This window comes from Ovis canadensis, chromosome 3 (genome assembly GCF_042477335.2).
Source record: "Ovis canadensis isolate MfBH-ARS-UI-01 breed Bighorn chromosome 3, ARS-UI_OviCan_v2, whole genome shotgun sequence".
Classification (NCBI taxonomy): domain Eukaryota; kingdom Metazoa; phylum Chordata; class Mammalia; order Artiodactyla; family Bovidae; genus Ovis; species Ovis canadensis.
The window spans coordinates 228,851,631-228,873,788 of record NC_091247.1 but is presented as its reverse complement, the minus strand read 5'-3'; the positions used below and the strand labels follow the sequence as shown (position 1 = coordinate 228,873,788).

The following is a 22,158-nucleotide window of genomic DNA, read 5'->3' as shown; positions in this document are numbered from 1 at the left end:
AAGGCTGAGGACACGGTCACGGTGTGAGCACGGAGAGAACAGGGGGCTTCAGTCTCAGGCACTCAGGTGAAGAAGTCCATAAACTAAGACAGGAAAACCAGCGCGGCCAGTGGGCAGCGGGGGAGGGGGCTCCAGTCCGGCCAACCTGGAATGAGAGCCTTAGATGCTGTGTGACGTTAGCGAGGAGCAGCACGTCTCCGGCTGCAGCTGCACCATCTGTAGCGGGAGAATGACAACGCTGCCCGTGGGGCTGCTCTGAGGCTTCACAGAGGTACCATCACTGGCGGGCGCCAGGGCTTCGGGAACAGGAGGCCCGGCGCCACCACTGCCACAACCGGAGAGCACATCTCGGTGCGAAGCCAGGTGGCACATCGCACGTCCTGCCCCAGGGCGCCCCGCAGGCCGGCCCTCAGGAGCCTCAGCCCGCGCACAGGGACCGTTCTCAGGACGAGGCTTTCGGCTGCACTCCTGCAGTGACAGACTCACACTCGGTGGCTGCGGGAGGCAGGATAGTGACCCCACAGAGTACCCAGGGCCTGATTCCCAGCAAGGTGGGGTGGGGATGAAGGTTGCTAACCAACCAACTGGAACATGGGAAGTACCCAGGGTCACCCAGGTGGCCGGTGTGGCCGGGCCCTCGGACGTGGCGGCAGGAGAGTCAACATCAGGGAAGGGAGGACACCGGCCCCCACTTGGAGGACAGACGTAGGGGCCAGCAGACCAGCAAAGCAGGCTGGACAGAGGCCAGGGAGCAGCTCGTCCATGGAGGCCCAGGAAGGACATGGCCTGGCCCACACCTTGATCCACACCTTGACCCTGCCCCGGCCCCAGACCCCAACCCCTGTCTGCATTCTGACCTCCAGGGCTTGCTGTTGCTGTTCAAGCACTAAATGGCGTCCGACTCTTTGTGACCCCGTGGACTGCAGCACACCAGGCTCTTCCATCCTTCACCATTACCCAGAGTTTGCTCAAACTCACGTCCATTGAGTCAGTGATGCCATCCAACCGTCTCATCCTCTGTTGCCCCTTCTCCTCCTGCCCCCAATCTTTCCCAGCATCAGGGTCTTTTCCAATGAGTCAGAGAAGGAAATGGCAACCCACTCCAGTACTCTTGCCTGGAAAACCCCATGGATGGAGGAGCCTGGTAGGCTGCAGTCCATGGGGTCTCGAAGAGTCAGACATGACTGAGCGACTTCACTTTCACTTTTCACTTTCCTGCATTGGAGAAGGAAATGGCAACCCACTCCAGTGTTCTTGCCTGGAGATCCCAGGGACGGTGGAGCCTGGTGGGCTGCCGTCTATGGGATCGCACAGAGTCGGACACGACTGAAGCGACTTAGCAGCAGCTCTTCGTATTATGTGGCCGAAGCATTGGAGCTTCAGCTTCAGCATCAGTCCTTCCAGTGAACACTCAAGACTGATTTCCTTTAGGAGGGACTGGCTGGATCTCCTTGCAGTCCGAGGCACTCTCAAGAGTCTTCTCCAGCAGCACAGTTCGAAAGCACCAGCTCTTCGGTGCTCAGCCTTCTTCATGGTCCAACTCTCAGGTCCATACATGACTCCTGTACATGACCTCCACGACTGTGAAATGACAAACCCATGTGGTTGCAAGTCACAAGGCATTGTGCCTGCGGGTCCTTGAATATGGGTGAGTCCTGTTGGTTCAGGGGGGCGTGCGCTGGGCTGGTGCTGGGAGAGAACGGCTTGTCCTCGGGGAGACACGGGTGGAAGGGGATGGGGACGTGGGCACAGCAGCCCTGCACCACCTGGCCCGGGATCTGTGGCGGGTGTGGGGGGCGGGGAGGGCTCCCGGAGACACAGCCAGGAGAGGACGGCCTTCACGCCTGCAGTGATGTCTGAGGCTGAGCAGTCAGACGTGGCGCTCGGGCTCCTGCACCACCAGCACTCTCTGGGCTTAAAGTGCATGTGCACACAAGCGCGTCCACACATACACACAGGAACACACACAAGCATGTGTACACACACACGGGCACGAAATGTGTGTGTGCACCCAAGCACATGCGCACACACAGACACACAAACACGCATACACATACGGGGAGAAATGTGTGTGTGCACCCAAGCACGTGCGCACACACACAGAAGCACACACACAAACACGTGTACACACGGACACACACACATACACATGTGCACACAGACAGGATGAGGACACACACACGGGCACATACACACTCCTACACAGGTGCGTATGTACACACATGGGCACACACACTCACACACATGCACACACACAAGTATGTGTACACACATAAGCACACACTCATACACGTGCACACGTGCACACATGCACAAACATGGGCACAAACACACACGCACACTCACACACATGCAGACACACAAGCATGAGCACACACACGGGCACACACACACACACACACACACCCTTCCTGACGAGAGCAGGAGCCGCGGCCGCTACGAGACGAAACTAAAAAAGCCTACAAGGCAACCACCATCTTTTCCGCACAGAAATGGAAAACGAGCGGACTCAGACCTAACTCCTGCTGCGGCTTCTCCCGCGTGGATTTCAAGTGACAGGCCCTGGATCCCAGGCTGTCACGTTTCCACAAGGTCCCGCATGCGCTCTGTTCGGCTCCGTGCAGGGGGACACACTCCCGGGGTGGCTGCCCCACGGGCCTGGAAGCATGTGCTTTGTAGACGGGATGACAAGATGGTGGGGTCTCGCTACACTGAAATCTGGGGAAGGGAGGGCTGTCACAGACCGGCGCTGAGTGGACAGGAGCGCTGGGCCCTGAAAGGCCTGCGCACGTCCCAGGGAGACCCCTGGCCGTCCCCCTGGCAGAGACAGGCAGCAACACGCAGCCCGAGCTGTCTGTAGCTAAACATTCACAGGCAGAGGAATTCTGGTTTTGAACTTGAATTTGCCAGGGTTAGCCCTTAAAGACTTGATTTCTCTCCGGAACTTGGGTGACAGAGGAGATTTACACTTGCATTCGGGACATGCTGCGTAGCTGGAAGCTTCCATGCTGTCGTCTCACCTCACGGTATCATCTCCGATGAGCCAGGGGAAGCAGTCAGGCTGGACGTATTTAAGGATGAGAAATAACCTAAGAGCAGTTTTGCAGCCTCAGGCAGAAGCCTTGCAGATTACTGCATTACTGTTCAGGTCTGACGCGCTCCAAAGCCATCGGGACCAGGCTCGGACGCCCCCTCCCCATGGACCCAGGAAAATACTCAGAGGAGCGGGGTTTCCACTGGGGCTGGCCTGTCTCTAGGGGCGGTGGGCTCCAAGGGGGCACCATGTCCCTGGCTCAGTGGGAACCTAATGGTTATGAAGACAGCCAGCTGCAGGAGCTGGGGGCAGCAGCCCTCAAACCCTGGGCTGGGCTTCCAGGCGGAGGGAGTCCAGCCGGTGCCCCATATCTGTTCTCCGTCCCCAGAAACACTGGCCCCAAGAAGGCGACTGACCACCTGTGACTCCGAGAGTCGAGACCGCCAGCAGACCCAGCCCTCCGCCCAGCTCTCGGAACCGGCCGCTCCCCTAGGAAGGCTGCTCCCCTGCACGGCTCTGCCGCACACGGGGGGCCTGCCCGGGCCCAGGGCCAGCTCCGACATGGAGGGTTAGGCTGAATGACCCCAGATTCAGTCCACCGGTTTATTTGGCTCTCACACTAAGATAGGACTTCACGCTTCTCATTTAGAAGAAATAAAAATTATTCTTTGGTCTCCATCTGCCACTATTTCGTTTTATTTCTCAATTTGTTCAAAACCCAGGGAGGGGAGATGAGTTCTCTTGAAAATCCAAATCGTAAGAAAAGAATGACACCTGAGAGTCTTAAAAAAAAGAAAAAACCTGCATCGAGAAAGGTCCCGAGAGGACGGACAGATGAGGCCTCGGTGTCTGGGCTCAGGCGGTTGGGGGAGGTGTGGCGTGGGGGCAGAGAAGACCCGCCACAGGCCGGGCACAGGGGGTCAGCTGATGGGTCCAAGCTGAGGACTGTGCCCCTTGGCAGCCAGGAAGCCTCTGAAGGACATACCAAGGACATTCCAGGAGAGGCACCTGGCCTCAAGGCCGCCCAGCAGGCTCCTCCAGCCTCTGAGGAGACCGAGGGTCCTTCCAGATGAAGGACCCAGCATCCCACCTACACCCCCGCCCTCGCCCGCACACATGCCCAGCACAGAACGTATCTGCTGAGAAACCACAAGTCTCTGCAGGCAAAATAGGAAGCAAGTGAGAATACTCTGTATTTATACGAATATTCACAGCAATAATATGGATAACACTCCATGAAAAGAAACAGGCACACCTGGAAGCTGAGACTCGATCCTGGGTCTTTGAAGAATGATAGAAAAATACAGAGAACTTACTGCACGGAGGGAGGGAAGGAAGGAGGGTCTGAAGAAATCTAACGACCTTCTGGGAAGTGTTTTTACAGAGGTAAAGTCTGAATCAGCAGGGAAAAAGAAACCAACGCACGCACACCGCGCTCGCCTCACACTTCGGCAGTAATCAACAGCACTTCCGTGCTCCTCAGAGGAAAGGCGGACCAAATCCTTCTGAAGGAGCGCCTTGGACAAGCGCAGAAGGTTCACTTGTGTTGGCTGAGGGGGAGGCCCCAGCACTCGGAGGACAGAGACCCCTCACCTCTGGAACAAGGGGCTGTGCCAGACCAGAGACGTGGGCCTGCAGCGCGTCCCAGAGCCCTTCCCGGCCAGTCTCTCTGCAGGAAAGTGCCTTCCGAGGCTGAAAGCAACCCTGCCCCTCTCATGCTCCCTGGACCTGCGTCCGAACACCTCACGACACCAGGCCCCATTTGGGGGCCCCTATGAGCCAGTGAGTGCCGTGAAGGCATCAATCCACATAAGGCCAGCCCAGGGCGGACGGGCGCTCCTCCCCGGGTGCAGTACATCCGTCCGAGGGCCTCCTGCAAGGTGCAGAGAAGTAGGCCGGAGGCTGCCGTCCTGAGACTGGCCCGTGTGCAAGGTCAGCGCTCCCCTGGGGGGAGCCTGGGACCAGGATTTCGGGTGCCCCCACCTCTTCTAAACCAGTGAGAACGGCTTGCTGGCTGCCGCGGAGCACAGTGCCTTATGCTGAATGCCTGTTCTCCTGCTGGTCCGTGCCAGCAGAGGTGCCTATGGCAACAGCTCCCAGCACAGGCCCCAGGCTTGGCGCCGCTTGCTCGCCGTGTTTTGACTTTGACTGTGCTGGGTTTGGCAGCACACAGGCTTGGTCGCCCAGGCCATGTGAGGTCTTGCTTCCCGAACCAGGGATCGACCCGCATCCCCCACCCTGGAAGGGAACCCCAGGGACGTCCCGGGTGTGGCGTTTCTCACAAGCTCCTGGGAGACGGGGCCAGCTCGTGGCTCAGGAGTTAAGCATCTCCAGTGACTCCACAGGGACAGGACTCCTGGCAGCTTGCGCCTGGGTCCCTCTGGGCCTTTTTCCTTGGCCTGTGCACCCCACACACGTGCACTGTCAGGAATCGTGGCTGTTGAGCTGGAGTCCCAGAACCTGGGGGCAGTCCTGGGTCCCCAACACAGTCGGGCAGGAAAACAAACATGGGACTTGTGTTCAGAGATGACGGTCTGGTCGTCAAGCAAACGTTCAGCACGCAGGCCACACAGACACACATGGGGGCTCACCATGACAGGGGAGCCCTGAGGTCAGAGCACAGAACAGGTGCCTGACCCAAGAACACACTGAGAACGGGAGGCCTGGGCCGAGACGCAGAGAACAGGGGGCCCAGGCAGCCGTGGGGGGGCCGGGCTCACTCCAGGCAGGCAGCAAAGGCCAGTGTGGTGGGAGGGGCCCTGAGGAAGCCAGGCTTGACGGGAGCAGACCAGCCCAAGGCGGGAAGGCCACGTGGGGAGCCAAGGGTGAGACCCCAGCAAAGCTACAGGATGAAGCAAATGACACAGAAAGGGCAGCCACCGCAGTCAGGAGACGTGCATCTGGAAAAGGTGAGCCTAACAGAAGAGGCCAGAGAGGACGCGAGACGTCAGCCACCTGACCGAAGACCCTGCCCAGTGATAACGGAAGCGCCCTACCGGAGACGCAGTCAACCCAGGCCGTCCAGACTGCGTCCCTTCAGCAAGCTGCACTGGCTGGTTTTGTGAACTTCAACGGAGGCCTTCTCGTTCATTGCTATTAGCTTGTTCATTTCACAGGTCTGGCTGGCACTGTGGGCAGCGGAAATCACGCTGAACCCTGAGCGTGTCATCCATCACACCAGCTGCCCCTCCAAGCGGAGAGGTCGCGACTGCAAGCACACCCTCCACATCCCCTTCACGGTCTCTGGGGAGAGGGGAGGAGGAGGACGAGGACAGAGCTCCACGGCATGCTGCTCGGGAGGAAAGACAGCGGAAGCCTGAGTTGCTCAGTCGTACCCAATTCTTTGTGACCCCATGGACTTTAGCCCAGCAGGCTCCCTGTCCGTGGGATTTCCCAGGCAAGGATACTGGAGTGGGTTGCCATTCCCTTCTCCAGGGGATCTTCCCGACCCAGGGATCGAACTTGGCTCTCCTGCACTGGTAAAGAATCTGCCTGGATTCTTTACCAACTGAGCTACCTGGGAAGCCCTTCTCAAGTGGGAGGGCGCCACCAGCAAGCCTAATTTCTTTGATCTTTTATTTCCTCGTCTGTTACATGGAGACGGGGAGCCTCCTTCACAAGGCACTGGGGGCGTACCTAAAAGAAGCTGGGCAGCGTCCACACCAAGTGTGAGCCCTTCTGCCCACCCGTCCCACAGGTTCCCTGGGGCCATCGGTCACGGGACGTGGTGCGGGCAGAAGGCTCCCCCCAGCCCTGGCAGAGCAGCTTGGTGCTCCCCCTGTAAACTGCTCAGAAAATGGGGACAAGCTGAACACCTGCTTGGGGACGCAGGCTGGCCAGCAATGGTAGCCGGCAAAACAGTATTTGAAGGGAGTCCAGGTAAGTTATTGACCTGAGCTGTAAGGAGTATCCACCAACAGGAGGGTGGGGAGAGAAGAGACTGCCAACAAGCTAGAGTGAAAACCAACGATAACAGGAAAGGCTCCCTGAGGGAAAGGGATCCTGGAACTGGGCGGTTCCAAGGAAATGACATTCCGGAAGAGGCAAAACCGTGGAGATGGCGAGCAGACCACTGGCTGTCACGGGTTCCGGGAGAGGAAGGGATGAACGTGAGGAGGGCAGGGGATTTTTGGAGCAGTGACCTACTCTGGGCCACGCCGTAAGGGCGGATGTGCGGTGGTGGCGGTGCAGCCACCAAGTCGTGTCCGACTCTTTGCGACCCCAGGACTGCAGCCGCCAGGCTCCTCGGTCTATGGGACTTTCCAGACAAGAACACTGGAGGGGGTCACCATTCCCTTCTCCAGGGGATCTTCCCAGCCCCGCAACTGAACTCAGGTCTCCTGCACTGCAGGCGGTGTCCTGCATTATAGGCAGATTCTCTATGGACAAGCCAGTAGGGAAGCCCCGTAAGTCCTTACACACTTGGCCAAATCCACAGAATGTGCAGCACAGAGAGGGAACCCCAATATCAACCGTGGACTTTAGTTAATGGTGATATACCAACTGGAGAAGGCGATGGCGCCCCACTCCAGGACTCTCGCCTAGAAAATCCAATGAGCGGAGAGGCCTGGAAGGCTGCAGTCCATGGGGTCTCTAAGAGTCAGACACGACTGAGTGAGGTTCACTTTCACTTTTCACTTTCATGCATTGGAGAAGGAAATGGCAACCCACTCCAGTGTTCTTGCCTGGAGAATCCCAGGGATGGGGAGCCTGATGGGCTGCTGTCTATGCAGTCGCACAGAGTCAGACATGACTGAAGTGACGCAGCAGCAGCAGCAGCAGCAGCAGCAGCAGCAATATACCAATAACAGCTCATCAGTTAGAACAAACCCACCACACTAAAGCAAGATGTTACTAACAGGAGCAAGTGTGTGTCTCTGTGGAGGTAACAACAGAGTACATCAAACTCTGTACTTTCTGCTCAGTATTTCTGAAACAGTTCTACAATACAAACTCCATTAATTTAAAAAGTATGCAATGCATCCAAAAGAAAGTAGGAAAAAGGGAGGAAAGAAGGTGGAATGAATAGAAAATAAATAGCAGGACAGCAGCCTAAGCTGCTGCTGAGTCGCTTCAGTCGTGTCCGACTCTGTGTGACCCGAGACGAGGCTCCCCCGTCCCTGGGACTCTCCAGGCAAGACCACTGGAGTGGGTTGCCATTTCCTTCTCCAATGCATGAAAGTGAAAAGTGAAAGTGAAGTTGCTCAGTCGTGTCCGACTCCTAGCAACCCCATGGGCTGCAGCCTACCAGGCTCCTCCGCCCATGGCATTTTCCAGGTAAGAGTACTGGAGTGGGTTGCCATCAGCCTAAACTCCAGCCATATAAATACTTCCATGAATGTCCATGAACTAAACACACACTAAAAGGACAGGAAAGCAAAATCCAACTATAAGCTATCCACAAGAAATGTGCTTTAAATAAGATGATACAGATTAAAAGCAAAGAGATGGAAAAAGATAAACCCAGGGATAATACTAATCCTAAGGAAGACAGGATCCCTATTTTAATATCAGGTGAACTGGACCCAGGACGGAAGAAATACCAGAAAAAGAGGAATATTTCTTAACAATAAACACACAAACTCACCAAGAAAGCATAATCATTCTACATATGTATTCTAAAAATGCTCTCATCACTTTCATTCAACATTGTACTTGAGGCCCTTGACAAAGGAATAAGGCAAGAAGAGAAAATTAAAGCCATACATATTAATAGAAAGAAGTAAAATTCTGTTTATCTGCAGGTGACACCCTTGTGCACTTAAAAAATCCTAAGGCATCCACCAAAATGCTCCTGGAACTAATAAGTAAATTCAGCAAGATCACCAGCAGCAAGGTGCAGTATATTACATTTTCCAAGAGTGGCCACACAGTATCTCTCATCCCAAATGTTCTTCTGTGATGTGATCAGGCCATGCCTGCATCAAGAGATGAAGCCTAATTTCCCTCCCTTTGAAGCTGGGTGGGCTTGTGCAACTTACACCTTGCTTTCTGGAAGTCTTACCGGGTGTCTTGAACCATCACATCAGAAGTTCGACTTTCCCGAGGCCACCGTGCCATGTGGACGTTAAGCCACACAGGGAGGCCACAAGCGGGCCGCTCAACTACAGTCTCAGTCCTGGGGTCACCAAGCCCGGGCAACACACACGTAGAAGAGTGAGACTGTAGCTGATTCCAGTCCCCAGGCAGCAACCTGTGCCAGCCTTCAAGGCATCCCACGTAGGTGCCAGGCACCGTGGTGCACAGACAGCAGCTCGAAGTACAACTGAAACCCTGACCCGCAGAGTCTGCAAGTGAGACAAAACACACGCTTTAGTCAGCAAGTTTTGGAGTAATCTGTTATACAATAGGAACTGGACAACTGTCAGTTTACAAAACTCAACTGTATTTGTATGAACCATCAACAAAAACTTAAGAAATTTACAAAGAAAGCTATACTATATAAAGGACTATCAAAAATAAAAACCTATCTAGAAATAAATTTAAGAAAAGATTAGAAAAACCTATACACTGAAAAGTACAAAATGTTTATGAGGGTAAGTTAAAAAACATTTAGATAAATTTTAAAATATGTCATGCTTATGGACTAGAATAAATCAAAGTGGCTAATACTGTTACTTCTGGGAAAACTAACACATAGATTCAAAATATAATCCCATTCAAAAATCCCAGGCCCTAAGACTTTTTCCAAGGCTTTTTTGGTAGCAAATGGCTAATGACAAACTTTACATAAAAATTCAAAGAACTAAAAATAGTCAACACAATTTTTTTAAAAAAGAACACACAAGAGGACCTACCCTACCCAACTCCAAGGAAAGCTAGAGGTTAGGACAGTGTGCCCTAGCATTAACTCTCCGTTAACAGATAGCGCCGAAGAACTGATGCTTTGAACTGTGGTGTTGGAGAAGACTCTTGAGAGTCCCTTGGACTGCAAGGAGATCCAACCAGTCCATTCTGAAGATCAGCCCTGGGATTTCTTTGGAAGGACTGATGCTAAAGCTGAAACTCCAGTACTTTGGCCACCTCATGGGTAGAGCTGACTCATTGGAAAAGACTCTGATGCTGGGAGGGATTGGGGGCAGGAGGAGAAGGGGACGACCCAGGATGAGATGGCTGGATGGCATCACGGACTCGATGGACGTGAGTCTGAGTGAACTCCAGGAATTGGTGATGGACAGGGAGGCCTGGCATGCTGCAATTCATGGGGTCGCAAAGAGTCGGACACGACTGAGCAACTGAACTGAATTAAACAGATTAATGAAACATGACCAAGTGTCCAATTAAACAGTGATTTTCAGAAAAGGTGCCAAAGCAGTGTATTCTGGAAACAAAACAAAACTGTTCTTAACAAACGGAGCTGCTATTAACTAGGAAACCTATATTTACAAAACGAGCCATGGTGCCTTCCTCGCACCATACAGAAAAATTAAGTCAAACTCGATGACAGACCTGAAAGTGAAAACTAAAATTACAGTTTCCAGAAAAATAGATAAAATTATAGTTTCTAAAAGAAAAACATAGGAGAATACCCTGGCATGCTAGGGGTAGGAAAAGGATTTTTAGTTAGGACACAGAAAATCATTATCACACACACACACAAAAAAAATAAATTAGAAGTCATCAAAATCAAAATTCTCTGCTCAGCAGAAGACATTGTTTAAAAATACATTGACAAGCCACAAACGTGGGAAAAATATTCTCATACCCTCCCTCCATATATGGAAACAGAGCCACTGCACAGTCGGGCCACTCAAGACGGCCCTTCTCTTGCTCTCTGTCCACCCCTACCTGGCCAGCGCCTGCTTCACCTACACCTGGCGCTACTGACTGACCCTCCTTCCTCTGCACTTGCCCCAGCCTCCAGCTAGTGACTGTTCTCATCAAGGGGCAGTGAGGGGCCTGCCCCTCAGCGGGTTTCCCGGGGAACTAGTGAGCCAGCCTGTCTTTGCTGTTGTTCAGTCACTAAATTGTGTCCAGCTCTTTGCAACCCCATGGACTGCAGCTCACCAGGCTCCTCTGTCCTCCACTCTCTCCCAGACTTTGCTCAAGTTTATGGCCATTGAGTTGGTGATGCCACCCAACCATCTCATCCTCTGCCGCCCTCTTCTCCTCCTGCCCTCAATCTTTCCCAGCATCAGGGTCTTTACCAACGAGTGGTGTTGGAGAAGACTCTTGAGAGTCTCTTAGACAGCAAGGAGATCCAACCAGTCCATCCTAAAGGAAATCAGTCCTGAATATTCATTGGAAGGACTGATGCTGAAGCTAAAGCTCCAATACTTTGGCCACCTGATGCGAAGAGCTGACCCACTGGAAAAGACCCTGAGGCTGGGAAAGAAAGAAGGCAGGAGGAGAAGGGGACGACAGAGGATGAGACAGTTGGATGGCATCACCGACTCAACGGACGTGAGTGTGAGCAAGCTCCAGGAGATGGTGAAGGACAGGGGAGCCTGGAGTGCTACACTCCGGGGGTCACGAAGAACCGGACACGACTGAGCAACTGAACAACAGCTCCTCGCATCATGCAGCCAAAGCTGACCACAGCCTTATCACAGTGAGGGGGCTTCCCTAACTCAGTGCAACTATAAGCTGTGCTGTGCGGGGCCACTCAAGACGGATGGGTCGCAGCAGTTCTGACAAAACATGGTCCACTGGAGGAAGAAATGGAAACCACTACAGTATTCTTGCCGTAAGAACCTCATGAACAGCATGAAAAGGCAACCTAATTCCCTCATACCTGGCAAACTCCCTTTCCTCTGGGAACAAAAAGCGCCTCCACGTCCTGCCCACCACCCATGGGGGTCACTCCAGGACCTTGTTTCAGACATGTAAGGTCCCCCACCCATTAAACCACTGCTGTCTCTGTCACTGACTCTGGGCTTTTCTTTGGTCTTGAAGCTGGGCAAACATAGGGCCTTGTAGGCCTGTGGGGTGCAGCCCAACAGTATAGATAAATACACACACACACACACACACACACACACACACAGGACTGCTCTCCAGCATAAATAGAAGCAGGGACATGCGAAGCTGGTGCGGACGTGGAGCAGCCAGACCGCGCTTCTGATGGGTGTGTGGAGTAGCATAGCCAACCTGGGGGAAAGGCGTTTTTCATGGAACTGGAACGTAGCTCTGCGCCATGACCCAGCAAGTCCACTCCTAGCAACCCACCCAAGAGAGACTGCACACACCAACCAAAGGGTGTGCACACGAGCGTTCGAGGAAACCCCTTCCCTAGCAGACAAAGAGAAGCAGCAGCCTCGGCTTCCACCGCTGCAGGATGTTTAGACAGACTGACAGGTTCGCATGGCACAGCGCTGCTTCGCAATTAACAGGAATGAACTATTCATCCAGGCAACAACGTGGATTTCACTGTTTTCGATGCTACCGTAGATGAAATTTTTTCTTAATCTTCTCTTTAAATTGGCACGCAATAATTCATTCTTAATGAATCTCCCGCTGCAGCCCACGAGCCCACACATTCCTGTCTATTCAATAAGCCTTTCTAAAACGTTGCCAGCAGCCCTCACTCTTCTCGACTACAGCTCTCAGGTCACGTCTCCGAGCCTGACGCATCGGAGAGGAGAGAGCAGAGCCTCACGTGGACCAGACTCTCTGGCCACTCGCCGTCCACTCACGGGCTGGGTGCAAGCCCGGCTCTCCATCCCCCTCCTGCTGCTCCGCTGCCCCTTCCAGGTGGAGACGCCTGATGTGAACAGAAGCCAGGTGGGGGCCACGTGGGTGTCCTCTCCACCACTTTCCCAAGCAGCAGACCGGCCCTTTGTCCTCTGTCCTTGGAGCTTGGCGGGGAGTGAAAACAGATCGAGGTCCTGGCTCCTTCTGAGGGTCCTCGGGCCTCTCTCCCTGTTGGAACAGAACCTTCTCGAGGGGCTCTCTGTGCAGGCTCTGGGTCCTGGGGTGCGCCGTGCCTATTCTCTCCCGGGATAACTCATTGCAGCGAGCTCCATCCCCTCCGGTCCCCCGACACAGGTCTGGTCAACCCTGGCCTTCCTTTGCCAGTCACTAGAGCACCAGGCTGCCGGCCTTTTCTCTGACAAGTAAGCTCCGAGATAAAACAGTTACTTTCCCCAATATTCTCATCACTTCCACGCCAGCAACCAGTTCTTAGAACTGACTGATTCTTCCCCAAGGAAAGAAAATGTAAATGACTAATTATAAAAGGCAACGGTTCCTTTCTACTCCAAGAGGCCGTCCTGCTAAGTAATGAATCTGAGAGTGATGGTCTGACTGCGGAGCGGGCAGGTATGGAAGCCGTAATTCAGGAGGTGAAAGCTCCCGGCAGCCCTGGCGCGCCGTGTCAGTGAAATGAGAAGTCTGGCGAAGGCCCAGGAACAATCCCCAAGCAGGCCAGGGCGGGTGCGGCAGGCCTGGGCTGGGGACCCTACCCGCTGCGCCCCGGGGCAGGCAGGCGGGGCTGCTGCACAGGCCCTCCGGCAGCTTCCTCCTGGTAAGTTCAGGGGAACACCCCTTCCCCACTCTAAAACTCAAGGACTCCGTCTGGTCATCCTGTCCTAAGGCAGTCCTTCGCAGAGACACAGCTGTCAGCCGGACCTGCTCAGACTGCTGTCGGTGAGCTAAACGAAAACCATCCCCAAAGGCAGCGTCACAAGGACACAACCCCTGAAACCCCTGGAAGAAATAACGGCCCAGCTTTTTTCCCGGCCTCACGGCTCATGGGATCTTCACTCCCCAACAGAGGGCCCTTGGCAGCAAGAGCCTGGAGTCCTAACTGCTGGATCGCCAGGGAATTCCCCTAGCAAACTATTTTTAGAAGCTAGCTCTCAGAAGGCTTCCCTGACGGCTGAGTGGTGAGGAACCCAGCTACCAAGACCAGAGGGATGGGCTCAGTCCCTGAAGTGGGAAGACCCCAGTGCCGGGGGTTCAGGAGCAGCTGAGCCCCTGTGCTCTGCAGTCGCGAAGCGGCCGCTGCTGGGCCCACAGTCCCCGACAACCGAAGCGCTCGCACCCGGGGGCCCGCGCTCCAAGACACGGGGAGGCCACCGCAACAAGAAGCCGCAGCTAGAGACTGGCCCCCACTCACTGCCACTACAGAAAAGCCCAGCAGCAGCAGAGAGACCCAGCAGAGTCAAAAATAGATAAGTTTAAAAATAAATAAAGGTGCAAATTCAGTTTTACAAAAGGTACATCGCTGGCTGCAAAGCTGACATGGTGCCTGAGGAACACTGACCGCGTGTGAGACAGTGTGGCCCCGCTGTGCCGACGGAACAGCAAATCCAGGCCAGGGCCACCCACCCCACACTCCCAACGTCCCAGACGGGCAACAACTCACGGTGCCGGGAGACGCGGGGCAGGACCTGGGCAGGAAGAGCCACTGCCCCGGGACCCCGGGACCCCGGGCACAGCTCCCTGGGGCACAGCCCGGCCGACACCCCCAGTGCGGCACTGGCTCCATCCTGTACTTCTCCCGTGTGAGCTCACCCTGGGGTGTCTCCGAGAGAGCACCCTCCCTGCGGGCAGTGGCCCTCACGGTGCTCAGCCAGCCGCCGGGCTCCCTGGGGCCCTTTCCAGCGGCTGGTGAGGCCCAAACTGCGTCCATGGTGATACCGAGGGGCCGCCTGCCTGCGCCGCCCTGCGGGCGTGGGCTGCGAGGCTCTGCCACCAGGGCTGGCAGGTGAAAGCGCTGGCACGTGGCACGGACAAGCCGGCCCCACCAACCATACCCTTAACGCCACGCGTTCATGGCTTGAAAAAGGCCATTTCCTTAGAGGACGTCGCGGCCGGCACAGGAAAGGGTTCTAATCTTACGACCAGCACTGCGTCACGTCTCGACCCTTAATGAACAGCTCCTCGGTATTAGGTGGAAAAACGGGAAGAACTCGTGAAGCCACGGAGTGCGTGCCCGCTTAGTCGCTCAGTCGTGTCTGACTCTTCGAGACCCCGTGGACTGTAGCCCCCCAGGCGCCTCTGTCCATGGGACTCTCCAGGCAAGAATCTCGGAGTGGGTTGCCCCGCCCTCCTCCAGGGCCTCTTCCCCACCCAGGGATGGAACCCGTGTCTCTTGTCTGTCTCCTGCCTCGGCAGGCAGGTTCTTTCCCACAAGCGACAGCTGGGGAACAAGGCCCTCGAGACGCACACCCAAAATGTTAAACTTCTTCCAGAAAAGCAGCTGCTGCAACTCTTTGAGCTGAGAGCAGTACTGGATACGTTTTTTCAAGAAACATCATTGATATTTGAAACAACGACTGACGGGCAAACTCATTATTCAGACTCGGGTATCGGGCAGACGTCTCCTCAAAAGTGAACAAAGTCAGCCCGTCACTTCACGGGAAACAACTCACAGCATCTGTTGCCAATAATAATATCTGAGCTTTGAAACCAGAATTCAAATTTTGGAGAAACCTGACCCACCATCGGAGCGTGACGGTTCTTTATAAGGCAGTAGCACTAAAAAATGTGACTTAAAAAAAAAACTTTTTTTTTTTTTGCTGTGGACCATTTTTGGTCTTTATTGAACCTGCTACAATACTGCTTCTGTTCTATATTTCAGTGTTTTGGCTTGAGGCATGTGGGCTCTTACCTCCCAGACCAGGGATCGAACCGGACCGGGGACTGAACTGGCGCCCTCTGCTTTGGGAGGCGAAATCTTAACCCCTGGACCACCAGGGAAGTCCCAAAGGTGAGTCTTTATACGATTCGATGAAACGTGATGTTCAGAATATCAGCATACCTCAGGTGCCCCGCACGCTCCAGTGACCAACGTCTGACGTTACAGGACCACACGTGGGAGAGATCCGCTCCAAGCGCAAGACGGGTCCATGGGTCTGCTGTGATGAGCACAGATGTTCACTAGCATGGCTTCACAGTCACACTGCAAGTGGCCTTTAGGAAGCTACCATCTCTCAGGCCGTGGTACGGTACTGAAGGGAAGGCATCCAGTCATCCAGAGGGCTATTACGGAACTTCTCCCTTTTGCAACTACATAGCTACGGGAGTCTGGGTTTTCACCCCATACTTCAACAACAACAAAAATGCACATTACAACCAGCTGACTGCAGAAACACAGATGAGAATTCAGCTGTCTTCCATCAAGGCACATAAAAGTCAAACCATGCCTCTCTTCTCATTAAACATTTTTGTTTTGGTAAATATTCATTTATCTTAAAATGTTTTACTTATAATAGCATAGAATGGGGAGAAGGCAATGGCACCCCACTCCAGTACTCTTGCCTGGAAAATCCCATGGATGGAGGAGCCTGGTGGTCTGCAGTCCATAGGGTCACTAAGAGTCAGACAGGACTAAGCAACTTCCCTTTCATTTTTCACTTTCATGCATTGGAGAAGGAAATGGCAACCCACTCCAGTGTTCTTGCCTGGAGAATCCCAGGGACGGGGAGCCTGGTGGGCTGCCGTCTATGGGGTCACACAGAGTCGGACACGACTGAGGCGACTCAGCAGCAGCAGCAGCAGCAGCACAGAATGGATTCTTGTTGCTAAAGCGAATCACTGACCGGCTCTGCATCACCTGGTGGAGCTCTAACTGGCAGGTACGGGCAGAGTCAGCCCCACTAGTAGGAGCTGCTTGACTCCCACTAGTCGGAACAGCAGGCGGCCCTGAGACGCAGAGCGGAGACCTCACTGCAGAACCACTGTTTCTGACGGCACCTGGACTTCCGGGGGAGGCTCTTCGCCTGATCTTTATACCTCGCTAGGCACTGATGCCTGGCCTCCTGGCACCAGCGCCTCTGATGACCCCTCTGCGGTCCCCCGTCGGCTCGAGGTTCCTGCGCACTTTAGGGAGCCACGCCCAGCACCAAGCATTCGTGGAGGAGGGGTGGAGGCTTGCCCTTTCCTAGTCCGCACCAAGGCTGGGCCCAGGGCCTCCTCTCCCGGCTCCCCGCCGCCATGAACCAGCGGGGGAGGGGCGCACGGCACCCGGTGCTGGGTCTGCAGGTGCCAGGTGCCCGCATGCCCTGGCCCCATGCAGCAGCGCCTCATACCCAGGCCCCAGGGGAGCCCGAAACACAGCTTCTCCATCTAGGCTATTGGAGGGCAAGAGTGTGAACAGATGTGTGCTGTTCTGCAGAACTTCCCCCAGCAAAACGGAACTCATCGCCACTTATCTCAGCTGGGGAAGGCCATCCAGCAAGCTTCAGGGCGGGGGTGTGGGTCCAACATGCACCTGCTCGAGGGCGAGCGGCTCTGCCCTGTGTGCTGCTTGCGAGGCTGAACTGCCACCTGGGAGCACCGACGGGCTGGAGACGCTGCACACTCGCCGCGGTCACCTCTTCCCTGTCACCCCTCCAGCCACACAATGCTGCCCTGGCCTTGCCTGCAAGGAGACTCTGACCCCCTCCCTGAAGCCTCTGGCAATGAGGTGGACTGCCACCACACGATATAAACCTGAACTTCATCAAGTACAGGGAACAATGCATGAAGACCAGGCTGAGGGTTGTACTCAACAAAATCAAAGTGAGTTTCTCAATGGTCCTCAACCAGGGACTGATGTGATGGAAAGGGTGCTTGAGGACGGTGCCCTACAAGTTCCGAGAAGCATGGAGAGGACAGACGTGCGACCAGGAGCAAGCACCTCACTAAGACGCAAGAGCAGCCAGGCCCAAGGGGCGCTGACTTGCTAGCCCGTTTTCCCTCTTAACCATAAGAGGATAGCCTCTTAAGCACCATAGCCTCATGGTGCCTGGTCAAAGGCTAAGCGGTGTCCAACTCTTTGCGACTTCATGAACTGCAGCCCGCCAGGCTCCTCTGTCCGTGAGATTTTCTAAGCAGGAATACTCCAGCAGGTTGCCACTTCCTTCTTGAGGGGATCTTCCAGACCCAGGGATCGAACCTGTGTCTCCTGCATTGGCAGGCAGATTCTTTCCCACTGCTCCACCCGGGACGCCCTCACAGCTCCACACTCAACCAGTGATAAATGGTAACGGCACCTGCCCACAGTGAGAAGTAGCCTGGGGAGCTCACACGGGGTCGCCAGGGACGGCCTCATCTAAGGGAATCACAAAGAGCCCCCAGAACCCCCAGATGCCCGTAGCAGGCCTCCCTGAACCCTTGTGCACCAGAGGATCTCGTGGAATCAACTGCAACCACGTGACAGAAAGACGGATGGCTGCTGCCGGCCTCACATCTGCTGTACACACACACACACACACACACACACACACACACGTGTGCGCCAGAGAAACATTATGCCTTCCACGCAGCACCCTTGTCAAGAAACCCTTTCATCAGACAAGAAATCTCGGGTGAAAAATGAAAAGCCAGCATCGATTTCAATGTACAGCTGATTTTATTTACAAATAGAAGCCAGATAATCTTGTATTTAAATGGCAGAAGTTCCATCACTCATGATCAGAGAAGTGACGTTTGAAATTTATAAAGTTTCACACTACGATTCAATCTCTTTTCCAAGGAGGAAAAGAGTCTGAAGTTTGGAAAGAAAGACTAAAAAATACGAGAACAGTATCAGAGTGGGGAATGATGGATTGATGCTGGGGCTGAAATACGTCTCCAGCAGGCACCTTTCTCTCTACAAGACACAAAATGCATCGCCAGGCAACCTGACGGGCCCTCAGATACGAGGTTCCCGTTCTCCAACTCCAGGAAGGGCTGCCGCTTTCTCTGTCAATTCCTAGGTCAACAAGGGGAACCGGGATCCGCAGGGTTTTCTTCAAGAGAATTGTCGTAGCTGATTTACGTGCATTAAACCCAAGGGCCTCACTCTTTCGTTGCCTGTTGTTCAGTCGCTGAGCTGTGTCAGACTCTTTGCAGCCCCATGGACTGCAGCCTCCCTGTCCTTCACTGTCTCCTGGAGCTTGCTCACATTCGTGTCCACTGAGTCGGTGATGCCATCCAACCATCTCAGCCTCTGTCGTCCCCTTCTCCTCCTGCCCTCAATCTTTCCCAGCATCAGGGTCTTTTCCAATGAGTCAGCTCTTGGCGTCGGTCTTTAGATGACATCTTAGAAAAGCCTCACTTGGACCACTTTTAAGCAGCTGAGCTGAGGCCTCTCCAGCCAGTGGCGTTAGGAACACCTGCTGTGACATGAGCTCCGGAAAAGCTTGTGGGGGACGCTGGTGATGAGCGCATCGCCACGCCCTGTCCTCTCACTCCCGGTGGAAGGACCCGCTTCACCTGGGACAGAGGGGTCCTGGCGGAACCCAAGCCCCCTGCACAGTCTCCGGCCCGGGGCGGCTATCTTTGTAGCAGACCGTCCTCAAGTGAGTGACCAGAACGAACCTCAGACCAAAGCCCTGCCCCAGGCTTTCCCTCCAGGTCCCACTCTGCCCCCGTGCATGTTCCCAAAGCAGTTTAATGCCTGGTAACACGGTACTCACATGCCTCTCCCTCCATCCCCAGAGTGGGTGTGACACCGGGCACCAGGCAGGCGTCTGAGAAGGCTGTGTGGGCACTGGCTGAGCCAAACGGGGCCTGCAGCTGGCTTGGGGGCCAGCCAGCTTCCTCGGCCACCTCCTGCTGCACACGAGGCCCCAGCCGCCTTCTGTCCCTGACCTGCCAACTGCATCCTCCCCAGGCACCTGTGGAAGAGCCTCCCCGCTGATACGTGGGGGTGGAGGATTCCATCAAACCACCAGGCCCTGGGGGACTGGCTCCTCCGGGAAAACCCCAGCCAGTGGCCCAGCTGACCATGGGTCTAGCAGAATCCCACCCACAGGGGCCCCATCAACAGGGGCAGGATGCCTCTCAGCTCCCTCTGGGACCCAGCACCACGTCCTAGAGTGCCAAGGTCCTGAGCTGAGGATGGCAGGGTGGTGGGGCCAGCCACCCACACGCCCCACGTCACTCTAAATCCGATGCCCTTTAAGGGGCAGGCTCCTCTGAACTCAGTTCCGTGGATAGTGAGACAGCTCGCCACGGCGGCCTGTGCCACGGGCAGAACCTCACAGTTACCGGCTGCAGCAGAGAGGGAGGCGGGTCCAGTGGGGATCGGGCTCGGCAGGGGAGGGGTCTCTCCGAGCTTGTACCGTGCCCCCCACGGACTCTGAGCGGGGGCCTGGTCCCTCTGAGCCTGCACCGTGCCCCCCACAGACTCTGAGCGGGGGGCCTCGTCCCTCTGAGCCTGCACCGTGCCCCCCAGGCGCTCCAGGGGCCCGTGTGCAACCCCAGACACACACACACACGTTCAGCAGCAAAGTCGGGGCTTCAGAAGGCTTGCGCAGCCGTGGCGGTGGCGGTGGCAGGACCCGGGCGGGGCTCACCTGGATGCCGTCCAGCAGCCGGCTCATGCACCAGTACGTGTCGGCCTCCACATTGCGCAGTGCATCCTCGGGCACCCGGGAGATGTTGGCGGAGTCCGCCTCCTCGTCATCTGCAGGGCGGGGGAGGGGGAAACAGGGAGCCGTCAGGTCTTGGGAAGACGTGCGCTCTGCTCACAGGAACACCACTCCCCCAGGATGCCCCTCCTTCCCACTTCTCTCGCTCTAACTAGACAACTTGTCTTCCACCTCATCACTTAACAGGCCTCAATTTTAATACCTAATTAGTTGCAGATAATTAATATTCTGAATCCTCTCCAATTAATTAACATAATTAATATTTTGTAAATCATTGCTTCTTGGGCATTTCACATCCTAAGAGGGGATCTAAAATATATTACTTATACCTAACTGACATCGGAGTCTTTCCATAATATTTTTAAAAAACTCTGCTTCTAATGTATGCACAAATTCACTCAGTAATAAGCCCTCTAAAAACCTGCTTCCAAGGTGAGACTTTCCAAAACCACATACTGCTACGCTGTGAGCAGACACCAAGACAGCAAAAACACAGATGTGTTTGAAAAGAAGAACAGGCAATGGCGCTCTAAGTAGTTTCTTCCTCTGAGTACAAAAATCTAATGAGAAAACATGACTTATAAGTTTCAAAATGCAAAACAGATGCCTCACTGGAATGGCTTATCAGACATCTGAAGAAACTGATTTTACATCCTTAGAAAAATTGCCACCATCCAGCATAACACTCATAAATGTTTAAAAAATTGTGTCTCCTATTTCTAAAATTTTATATACTTTTGTTGTATTTTGCAAATATGCATGGCATCCTTGCAATGAAAATGTTCTTTAAGAAAAGAAACATTTCAGCCTGGAATATATTTAGAAAGCTTTAAGTGGATAAAAATGACAATAATTATAATAATGATAACTGCTAACGTGTATTGAGTGATTATTATATATGCCAGGCACTCTGTTGCACCCCTGGGAAAATGGGGTGCAGAGAAGCAACAACCCAGCCTGGAAATGGGGGGGTCACAGCGTGGACCCATGTCTGTCCCCAAACCTTGGCCAGGCCTCTGCACTCAGGCACGCCTCGCACCTGACCCGGCGCGTGAGAGGCCTCCTGCTCTGTTCTCTGTTCACAGCAGAAGTAAGAAAGTAAAACCAGGGCGGGCGTTTTCAGGCTGGCAGCCCACAGGAGAGCCGACTGGCTGGGCCCTCAGGAGCCCAGACAGGCTGCCACGGCCCCAACACGCGCACACCCCTCCAGGCACAGCCTCACAGCCGTGTACACCACACAGCACCTCTGGCTCCAAGTCCCTGCTGCCCCCTGGGAGCACGTGTGTCCTTCTGTGCGAAGGAAAGCAGCTCTCAGCCCTTCCTTCATCTGCTCCCTCACGCACTCAACAGGCCTTTGTCGGTTTGGTCTGAAGCGTTCTTTTATTGAGATATAATTCAATTCGAGTGTACAATTCAGGGGGTCTTAGGACCTTCATGGGCTTAGGTAGCGTCGCCACTATCTAACTCCAGTATGTTTTCATCACCCCCCAACACAGCCTGAGCCCAGCAGCAGCCCCTCCCAGCCCCGGGCAGCATCCCGTCTGCCCCACGGACGTGCCTGTGTGGCCATCTCAGGCCAGTGGACACAGGCCATGCGGCCTGTCCTGTCTGGTGGTCCTCACTGCACACGAGGCTTCCGGGAGTGACAGTCTCCCCTCTTTCTATGGCAGAACGACCTCCCACTGCACGCATGGGCCACGCCCTGTTTATCACCCCTCCTTGGTGGGCACTGCCCACGCCCCTACACTCCAGACCCTTGGGCGCAGAGATGAGGAAGAACCAATGCCCCCAAGGAGCTGGCGGATTAAAGGGGGAAACGACTTCAGAAATGGAAAACAG

The 22,158-nt window shown here is 54.6% G+C and overlaps 1 protein-coding gene across 2 annotated transcripts in view; it reads right to left on the bottom strand.

Annotated features, from left to right (window-relative positions):
• The window catches only part of TBC1D22A (TBC1 domain family member 22A), a 267,188-nt gene that overhangs the window by 81,362 nt on the left and 163,668 nt on the right, over positions 1-22,158 (bottom strand). For both annotated transcript variants that reach the window (XM_069586202.1, XM_069586201.1), the window contains one exon: positions 20,245-20,354. In XM_069586202.1, coding sequence (XP_069442303.1) covers positions 20,245-20,354 — 110 coding nt within the window. The remainder of the gene's footprint in view (positions 1-20,244; positions 20,355-22,158) is intronic.